Source organism: Parasteatoda tepidariorum, chromosome 7 (assembly GCF_043381705.1).
Source record: "Parasteatoda tepidariorum isolate YZ-2023 chromosome 7, CAS_Ptep_4.0, whole genome shotgun sequence".
Classification (NCBI taxonomy): Eukaryota; Metazoa; Arthropoda; class Arachnida; order Araneae; family Theridiidae; genus Parasteatoda; species Parasteatoda tepidariorum.
Genome location: NC_092210.1, coordinates 84,687,803 through 84,699,269, shown reverse-complemented (window position 1 = coordinate 84,699,269; position 11,467 = coordinate 84,687,803). Strand labels below are relative to the sequence as shown.

General features: G+C 28.4%; 1 protein-coding gene across 1 annotated transcript in view; it reads left to right on the top strand.

Moving 5' to 3' along the window:
* Positions 1-5,306: 5,306 nt before the first annotated feature.
* The window catches only part of LOC107442358 (opsin-2-like), an 89,840-nt gene continuing 83,679 nt past the window's right edge, over positions 5,307-11,467 (top strand). Inside the window, exon 1 of the mRNA XM_071183711.1 lies at positions 5,307-5,668. Within this exon, the coding sequence (XP_071039812.1) occupies positions 5,475-5,668 (194 nt within the window). The 5' untranslated portion in view covers positions 5,307-5,474. The remainder of the gene's footprint in view (positions 5,669-11,467) is intronic.

Genomic DNA, 11,467 nt, shown 5'->3' with positions numbered 1-11,467 from the left:
AATTTTTTATCACACCAAAATTGAATCTTTTTAAAATTCATTGCTAAAGCGCGCATTTGCTAATTTTCGACCATTTTTAATGATTTTTTTATAAGGAAATATTATGATTTTTCTAAGAAAAAAAAACTATTCATGTTTCGAGTTCAGTTACAAAATATAACACCAAAACATATTTCATTGAACATTTTATTTTGCATAAGTTAGTTAAAGTATTTTTTCATAAGTTATTATTAGTTATTAATTTTTTAAAAGACATATTACATTCAGAGTTTCTTTTAATCTTTACATCGTCTAAAAAATATTGTTTAACTTTGAATCTGCCTTATTTTAATTAATAGAGGTGAGATTACAAAGGGTTATTACAAAGAATACAGAAGTGAGATTTTTTTCCATTAACCAGACATAAGTAGAGAAAACTAGTTGTTTTTTATTTTTATTTTTAATATCAACAGCTATTTACGGTAAATAACTTAATTTCATGACTTTGTACTTTTTACACAGTAATTAACAAAAAATTAACTTAAATATAACTCGACATTCGATTCGTATTACTTTTGTACATTACTTCTACAAAAACAACGATAGAGAAATATTGTGAATCGGGATCACTTTGACATTAGACTTAAATTTATTACACAAAATAACATACTTTGGTGTGTTACCTGATTGAAAACTTCTTCTTTTCAGAAATAAACAAATATGAAATAAGAGTCGATATTTTCAAGAGCTTCAAAAATAGGCGACCATTTTCAAGACTTTCCAGACGTGAATGCAAAGAAGCAAAAATGATTTGAAATTAAAAAAAACGCCAAGATGCCAACGATTATAAAGAAGAGGTAGTTGCCTACGCAAAGTTGCCTTGGGATTATTTATTTAATTACCCATTGGTATGGTAAACAATGTAATTGGCAACCAAACAAGTTCCCAAATGAAATACTTGTACCCTTTGTTGCTTAGTTCAGGAACTTTTTCAGTGCTCAAAAAACCCTAAGCCTGTGAAAACTCAAAAAACCCTTAACTAAAAAAACGCAAAAAGTTATCTCCTATGGTTGTAAAGCTTAAATTGCCACAGACTTTACTATACAAAATATTATAAATTAAAGGTAGTTGCCTACGCAAAGTTGCCTTGGGATTATTTATTTAATTACCCATTGGTATGGTTAAAAATGTAATTGGCAACCAAACAAGCTCCCAAACAAAATACTTGTACCCTTTGTTGTTTAGTTCAGGAACTTTTTTAATGCTCAAAAAACCCTAAGCCTGTAAAAACTCAAAAAACCCTTAACTGAAAAAAAAACGCAAAAAGATATCTCCTACGGTTGTAAAACTTAAATTGCCACAGACTTTACTATACAAAATACCCAGGAATTAGCTGACCTCTGATTAGACGTCTGAATCAATTTTATGAGGTTGTTCAGTCCACGCAAAACTAAAATGAAACCGAAAGTAATTGAGAATTAGGACAATTTTTCTTTGTATCAATCATGAAACTTTTTAGTTATCGAGCTTTAATTATGAGTTTGGTTACGAAACACAGCTACTGAAAAAAGTTAAGATGCTTTTTCCAGAATCGCCTACTTCCTGATATTCTCTTTCGATTTCTTTAATCGATTACATCCTGTTATTCTCTTTCACATTTAATGTGAATTTGTCCCAATGGCTTTATATAATTTAGATTGCTTTTTAGGTACTAACAAGGTATAGCTGCCCTATGTGTGCTTAAGTATGTTTCCGTGCTATGGTATACAGACTAGGAAAGATAAAAAGGAGCTTACAACTGACTTATTTTATCTTAATGATCATTCTTGGGTCACGGAATCGTCTAGATCAGCCATTTAGAATGTAATTGGAACATGAGTTACTTCTTGGTAAATTTTGTATTAATGTAACGGTTTTTATTTGTGACAAAAAAAATTTCCGAATTTCTGGATCAATTAGAAAATTTACTTGAATCGAAATTTTCAATGCTATTTATTTAAATTTTTAAAATAAATCTGATACTGCAAATAATACTTTTACAAAATGACAATAATTTTATAACATATATAAACATCTCAAATTACTTTCTCAGTATTATTTTCTTTAATAATTTCTATTTAAACTCTTAAATTCTAAATGGAAATAAAATTAATCATTAAATAATGTCTCATTAGATTAATAATTTTATTAAATTAGTCATTTCTAATTGTTAGTTTAGTTTAATAATCTAATTAGAGGCCCATAATTAAGTATTTAATACTTTTAAAATGTTTTTCAGTTAATTTTTTTTGAAATACACCAATTTATCAAATTATATTTTTATAATATGAAAATAGTTTTATGAAAAATATTGAAAAAACTTAAATTATAAATAATAAATACATTGATTGAAATAATTAAATGAAAGTAATTGGTTTTGTTTTTATGTAGGAAATATATATTGAATTTACGTTAATTTTATTTAATTTTTAAAATTTAAACAAAATATATAAAGAGAATGGCTTTAAAGTCAATCCAAATAATTTATTTCACTTTTAAAAGCACTTAAAATAAAATACTAAAAGAATTGAACTAAATACTAAATTAGAATTTCGAAAATTAAACTTTAAGATTAATACTGAAAATTAAAAAGAAAATTAAAATGTTTTTAAGTAGTTTAAAGTATTACTCGATGTCAGTTCAAATTTAATATAAAAAACACACCAGAATAAATTTTAGTCTTGCTTTGCTGCCGGCAAAGGTTCTTTTTCTGAAAAAATCAAGAATTTATCAAGGGTTAAGTAAATCTAAGAATAGTTTCTAGACACCAAGTTTAAATTTACTCTCCCATATTAGGATTTATAAAAACTATGTATTAGGCTATAACATGATCTACTCTAGAAATATGTCAATAGTTTAAGAATATTCCTATTCTTCTTATCTAATGGACCTTAATTTATTGAAAAAAATATTTTGAGGTAAAACAAAATAATTTTTTTTAAAAACTGATATAAATTTTTTTTCACTTATTAAAGTATTTACAAGTATTTTAAAGGCTAAAACAAAGCTTGAATTATGATCTTTTAAAGTGCTTCAACAGTTTAATGCATCAAAAGTGGGCCACTGAATCTAAAAGAGAAAAAAATGACTTTCCCATAAACTGAATGTTTGAAAATCAACAAAAAATTTCCATTTTCCTTTTACTTTATTAATCTACATTTACAACCTGAGTAGCACAAATATTTGCATGACTGATAATAAAAACTGCTGTAAATATCTTCTTAAGTTCAGCAACCAATAATTGGAGCATTAAATAGACAATTAATTGGAGCATTAAATAGACAGTAAATGGGGTAAAATTCGTTAATTTATCATGATTCTTAGAGTATGACATAAAAACCTTTAATTGTATCTTTACTAAATGTGCGGTAATAAGAACGATAATTCCGAAAACCAGAATTTCCGGAAAACCATTACCATATGTTCGGAAAACTTACTAAATGAATGGTTTAAATACCGTTTATTTTGGTTCATTAGCACAATTCTGACTTTTTTTCCTGAACAGTACGGTAACTTCCTCAGAAATTCTTTCTCCGTGCAAGAATGAAACAAATGTGCAAAATACAGAACTTTATGTGTTGAATGTGAATGTTACTGACACAAGATCAGGAGTGGGCTGTATTATACAAAACTTAAGTACCATTACATACTCAAAGTAAAGAATTTAAACATGGATATATCTGAATCTAAAAAGAAATATAAATCGAAAAATAAAATTTTCTTCTTCCTAAATTTGAAAGATGCATTTCGATACATCACGGAATTTAGCCAAGAATTTTGTAATGCCATTAAATTTTAGGCTAAAAAAATAAATATAATTATTTATACCAAAAACCGGAGTGTAATTTTATATTAATCAAAGGTCTTTTCAGTTATAGAAATTACTTATTTATGTTCAACAAGTCTTTTTCAAAAATTGATACTTTGGGGTTGTTGTGTTGACGACGTATGCCTGTTTAGGAAGAGGGGGTGCGTTTGTTCTTGTTTTCCAGTGGCGCCATCTATGGCCAAGAATTCGACTTCTACCACACCATACGTCGCACCCGTTTATAGGGTGTGACCCATTCATACATCCATTCATTCATCCGCAGATCGTTATTTTGGCCTGAATCAGAGAACAATCTATCTCCAATCCAGTACCCCCAGAGGTACTGATTTGTTATGGGAACCTGGAGGACTTTTGCGACTCGACAGATTTAACTTGCATCAGTCACTTTACTACACGGGGAGTCTTCGGTCAGCGGGTTCGAACCCACGAACTCTCGGACATGGGCCCAGTGCCCTACCGACCAGGCTATCCCGGCCTTACTTTTGGGCTTACTGACTAAATTAAGAGTTGTCATGACAAATGGGTTAAATGGAATATCATTGCATGCAAGTTATGATAGAAACAGCTTACATTAAATTTAAACTGATGACGCAACTTTACGAATAAGAATGAAATAAAACGTACATGATAGATGTTGTGTGGTTATGATAAGAGTTGTAATACTATTGCCTAAAAATTCAGATGAAGATGCTTCATTTGAACTTAAATCGATAATTTAAATTTATGCATAAAATAAAAAATACCACTTATAAAAGAATAAGAATAAAATTGAAAGTAAATAATAGATTTGATTTTAACAAGACAAGAAAACTTTTATCTCTAAAAATAAATAAATAAAAACTATTATTTGTTATTAAAGTTAAATAGAATGCTGTTGCTTAAAAACTAATATAAAGAAAGATTAATTTAGATTTATATACATGAACTTTACGATTAAGAGCAAAAAAGAGCGCATATGAAATAATAAGAATGAATTGTAACGTATATGAAAGATGTGATTTTAATAGGCTGATAAAACGTATCCCTTAAAATAAATAAATAAATAAAAACTGAAAATTGTAATGATAATGATTAAGTGAAATAGTATTACGAAAAAATATATGTTGGTGATATAACTTTAAAAATAAGAATGAAATGGAATGCATTTGACGAATAAGTCAAATGGAATACACATTAAAGAGTGAAATTGAAATGTAGGGTAACTGAAAAAAATGTTAACACATAAAGAGATAACTTTTATCTCTTAAAAATCTGAAACAATTTTCTTCCGTTATAAATAAAAAGGAAGAAAGATTTATTGCCTCGAAACACATGAACTAAGTGTAAGAATTCTTAAAAAGACTGCTATTGATTTGCAATTGTTAGAATTCAGAACATCCGGAGGAGATTTGGCGAAATACTTGGCTACGCCAAGAATTACAGTAAACCTTTCCTTAAAATGAACCGGCGCTTTCAAAACACAATCTAAGAATCTCTCTCGAGATCGGTCTCAAAAGATCTCTCATACAATTTTATGAGGTAGTAACATCATGTCTCTTATTTAATTTAATCGAATTAAAATGTGAGTGTTATAAGAGTTTTGCATACACAGAAAAGAGCCAAATTGAACTGTTTAACAAAAATAAACATGGATTTCACTACCCTATCTAATTTGACGTGGTCAGACATACTTGATCAAGATACAAAAAAAGATATACCCGAATTTTGGCTACAGTTTCAGCCCCCACCTGTATATGCGAATTACTCACTCGCAGTAATATATATTTTAATATTGATTGCTGGTATGATTGGTAACGGCACCATGGTGTTCCTGTTCTTCACGTAAGTTAATTCAGAATATTATAAGCATGGGCATGTTCTGATTTTATAGATGTATGAAAATCTATCAGTATTAGAATAGATCATCAGTATTAGAATCTTAATAGAGAAATAGATCAGTATTAAGATATGCAATTAAAAACTCATATTGAAACCCAGGAGTTTATCTAAGTCGTAAATGTGAGCATTCAAATACGCAATTTATATACGTTTGGGGCATCTATCCACTTTTGGAATCTAACCTCTCACCATCTACTTTTTGGTTATAAGGTATTGGCGATTGTTTCTCGAGTTGTCCCCCACATAAACTTTAGCACACGTAACTAATGAATACAAGTTTTAATACCGCGATGCATTTTCAACAATAAATTAAGATGTTCAACGACGGTTATAATACAAAATATAAAATAAAATAAATTAAGATTGGTGACTGATGCACGTTAAATCTGTCGAGTCTCAAAGTCCTCCATATTCCCATAACAAATCAATACCTCTGGGGGTACCGATCCAGGAGTTTCCATGTCTTCTGGATTGGTTCAAAATTACAAGGCTACGGCGTTGAACATTAGTAGTCGTAAACCCAAAAATTGGGTCGACTGTTCAACGGCGGTCATAAAATAAAATAAAATAAATCAAGATGCATCGTGTTCATGTGTTTATCGTGTTCAAAATTCAATGAATCTAATTTCTATATTGGTGTCCATATTTGTGCTACCCAAATAAAATTTAGCAACATTCACAGTAATATAGCATTCAATAATTATCGCATTGTATAATATTCACGATACCCGAATGCACCTATGTGTATTATCGGTAACCGGTGACCCGTGTAAATTAGAATTTAGTGTTGTTCTGCTACTGTCTTTCTGGTATCAATAACCGATAAGTACTGATTTTTTTTTATTACAGTTCATGATATTTTTATTTAAAGGATAATAATATAAAGTTTGGGCAATTTAAAACTCGTAATCAAAAAAGATGCGAACAATTAATTATTGTTATTGTTAATAGTTGGTATTGAAATGTTTTAGTATTAGAATTTAGTAAATTAAAAAGCCGTTTTAACGAATAAGAATAAGCATGTGTTTATGTTTAACATTAGCATTGACGGTGAAATATATTATAATTGTTCAATTTTCGACGACTCATGTTAGTCTGCATATATTTTTTTTCTAGTACGCTCTTACTTCTGCAATTAAGTTATCAATTTTAGTGAGCTTTAAGGATGTTTAATTTTTTTCTAGCAGTTTCGTCTGTTTTTACTTTTTTAAAAAAAAAACATTTTGTAAAAACGCTGTTTAAATGACAGTGCACAATGGTTTTCATCAATGAAATTTCGTATTTCTGATACTGTGCCAGAACCACGCAATTCCGGAAAAAGATGGATTACATCCCTTAAAAATTTGCAAACAGCTGGAAAAAAAACACACGGTTCTCGGTTGAGTTATTAGCGGATAAACAACCACGAAAACTTTCATTTATAGAGATATGAAGAGAAAAAATTTCGAAAATAAATTAGCAACTTTTTGATTTATTAAGTTTGATTAGCAAGTATCTATCAACAATGCACATATTTTCTTCCCTTTTTTATACTTAAATCTAAAAAAATTAAAATTATCGTCATGACTACGAATCAATTTTGATTCCACGGGATAAATAATTTTAAAAATTAAAGACAAATAAATCACTAATAAATTGTAGAAAAATAATATTTAGTGTGTAATGTTTTTCCTAATAATAAGTGGCGAATAATCAGATCCTTGTGTTATTCCACCGATCTGAAAAAGAAAAAGATAGTTTCCATAATAAAGATAATTATTAAAAAGACATAATTAAATTCTAATTTAAATTATAATTAAAGACTAAATTAAATTATAATTGCAATTAAGAATATTTTTGTAATCGCAGTAACAAATGAAAAGTACTCCCTCCTTTGGTCAAAGAATACCCAAAGGTTGTCCCATTGGTCAAAGAAATACCAGAACTGCTACTCTCTTCTCGTTACCCAGTAGGCACCTGTGGTGAAGCCACGGCGGTGGAGCAGCGTCGCCCACGTTACACGACCACAAACCCGTTTATAGGGCGGGTCACATTCACGCAATCACAAAGGAGAAAGGACATCGAACACAGAGAGAAAGAAACATCCATGCCCTGAGCAGGATTCGAACCCGCGACCAGCGGCTCCGCAGTCAGGCACGCTAACCACTCGGCCACCAGGTCGGCATTTTTTTAACTAACTTATACTACTTCTTCGTTACTTCTGGCTAACTTATTTTTACACTATTACGGAGGGAAAAAATTATACATTTAATGTCAAATTTGTTTTTATATTTGTTGATCATTTAATTGCCTTTGATTTTCAAAAACATCTAAATTTGTTAATTAATATTTACGCCAAGAAATTAATATTTTTTGTAGTCGTGACGATAATATAAATTTTCTTTTTTTGTCATCTGAGTATTAAGAAAGAAGAAAATATCGGATTCTTGACATATACGATAAAAAGTTTGATTTTAGTTTAATACAAATAAACTTATTGCATGGAATTATAATATTTCTGAAAACATTTATTTCAATACTCTTTATAATTAAATAAACTGGATTAAGATAATTAGAAGCGATATTTATTTATCCACGCAATGGATAGACATACTTTTCCAAAATTTGACTGAAAACAACAGATGTCCAACAAGTGTAATTAAGTTCCATTCAAAATCATTCAGTTAATTGTGTATTCAAATTAATAAAAAAACATAAATGCATAAATACCTTTCAGTTTTCTAGGTTGATATTTTTGACTTGTGCGAATCCAATTCCGCGGCTCAAGAACTATAGCTAACCAACAACCTCCTCTAATACTCAATTAAATATTTAATATTATTAAATAAATGTAAATAATTTCTAAAAAATTACTGAATTGAAATTTTGTATTTAAAATTTAACCTTTTATTAATTTTAAACTTTGAATTATCTAGTATAATATAATTATTTAGTATAATATATAATTACCCAGCGCAAATCCAGTTTCCATTTCAATCCAAGATAACGGACAAAATCATTATTTAGTATCGCTACTTTAATGAATTCTTTAATTTTTATCCAATTTGATTAAAAAATTTAATATCTATTAACTAAAACAGATTTCCGTGTACTCAGGACATTTTTATTGCGTCCTTCTTTATTTTTGATAAATTGGAGCAGTTAATTTCTAACTGTCATCAGTTTTTATTTTCCTTTTACAACACTTTAACAAATTATTAACAATAAAATAATAATAATAAAATAATAATAATGATAAAATAATAATAATAAAATAATAATAATAAAATAATAATAATAAATTACAATAATAATAAAATTATAATTAAAATAATAATGATAATACGTTTGAAAAATATCATAGTGTGTTGCTGAAACTAAATTTATAAAATATATATTGTTAAATCGGAGGAAAATCGAAGCTACAGTTACCAAATGTTTTAAGAAAAGAGCTACATTATTACATCATTTTTGTATGAATAGTTTTACTTACAGTTTAAAATGTATAGAGTGGTTTATTAATTATATCATTTTTATCATATTGGTTTATCAGATTTATTCATTATACAATCCAATGCACTTACTCAGGAAAATAAAATTGTTTTGAGTCAGTTACCGTACTGCTTTTTTGTCCTCAATACGCGAAATGCTAGATGTGATTGGTCAGTGTAAAGTTTTTACTAATGCAGATGAATTTTAAAACAAATATTATGAAGAATAAATGGGAAAAAGATAAACAATAGTTTGAGAGAGTTAAAATCCTTCCTGAATAGAGATGAAATAAGAATTTTTTATTTATAGTTTATAATAATTGTGTATATTTACAGTGTATATTTATGTCGTTACATCTAATTTAAAAATTTCACATTATATTTTTACTGCTTAAAATTGCATTTTACCATTTATATCAAATACAAAGGACAGAGTCGAGTTGGCTCAGGGAATAGAGAGTTCGAACCTGGCGCAACCTTTGAGCCAGGTTCGAATCCTAGCGATGGATGTGTGATACGAATTCCGCATTCGGTTTTCACCAACCACAGTGCTGACGTAAAATATTCTCAGTGGTAGATGGATCATGGGTTAGAGTCCCCTTGCCATCAGGCTAACCATGGGAAGTTTTCGTGGTTTTTACCTCTCCATGTAACGCCAATGCGGATTAGTTCCATCGAAAAGTCCTCCATGAAAGCAAATTTCTCCCAATATTTGATCAAGGTGTCTCCTGGTCTTCTAGATTGGGTTGAAAATTACAAGACTACGGAATTGAATATTGGTAGTAGTAAACTCGAAATCGGGTCGACTGTTCAACAATGGTTATAAAACACAAAAGGCAACAAATTAAATTTAAAATTTCTAAACAAGTGCTGAATTTCAATTTTTATAATTTGTATTCATTATTTATACTTACTAAGTAGATTTGAAATAGGTACATTTTTCCATATCTCACACCAAAGGTTGATAATTTCACGGGATTTTTTTTTCGTTGTTTAATATTATATTATATCACGTATTTTCCATACTGTTAAAACTAATTTATTACAATATTTCTAAATTAAACTCCAAAAGATTAATTGCCGTGATTCTAAATTAATTATGAAAGAACGAATTTTAATTAATACTAAAATAACATATTCTAGTTCAAAACCGAAACATTGTTGGTAATAATAGGTTTAAGGTTAAAATAATGGGAGTATAACTATACAAATATTTGCAAATAATATACTTGAGTACTAGTGGTGCCTTTAGGGAGTTTCACACTTAATTCACGAACAAAATTTGAAAATAAAAAAAATAAATAAAAAACACAATTTAAAAAAAAAATACTATAAGTTTATAATTGGGTATAATATGAAAAAGGCACAACTACTTCCACTTACTAGGAATAACACTCACCTTTTAGTTTAATTAATAAACTGAGTTTTAAATATGTTTACTAAATTCATAAACTTCGGTAAAACAACAATATAAATTATTTCCAAAGGAACTAGACTAATACAATTCCAACCTGGCGAGTAGCGACTTATAACAAGACACTTCGTTTGATGCTTTTACTTGTTGCTAGAAATCAGGTTCGCAGAAAATGCTGTTTACTAGTTAAATTTAGTAGGAATAACACGATCTGTGACGTAGGCTATAGTATACCCAATTGCACAATTACAATGCACAATGGCCAGAGGAAAAAGCCTTTAAAAAAGAATTAGTTTTTAGAAAAAATAAGCAAGAATAGAACAACTGGTCTTATACTGAAAAAATAAATTATAAAACTAAAGAAAGGGAGCTTAACTTCAATATAAAAACCTAAGGAAACAAATTATTAACTTCATAAAAATAGGAAAATAATAATAGAAACTGTCACAAGCATGTAAAGCAATTAAAAACAAAATTTAAATAAACTTGCTAACGAAGAAAAAAGAAGTTCTTAAATTTTTTTTGTAGTTACGAAGTTCTTTAATTTAATTTATCAATTTGCGTTTTCAGTGAAATATATTTTTAATAGATTTTAATTAATTAAAACTTCTTTCATTGTAGCTGAACAAAATTTAAAATCTGAAGTACAACAGATGTTTCTTTCCCTTAAGAATTATTATTTGACGTGGACATTTAATGTATTTTATTTTTTTAAAACAATGCTTCAATAGTGAGTAGTTTATATTGTACTAAAATGCTAAGATATCTTTAATTTTAAAAGATGAAAGCACTAAAAATATCCTGCCTTCCATACTTATTATAATAATAATATTTCTAAAGCCCGTTTCATTTTTAAGG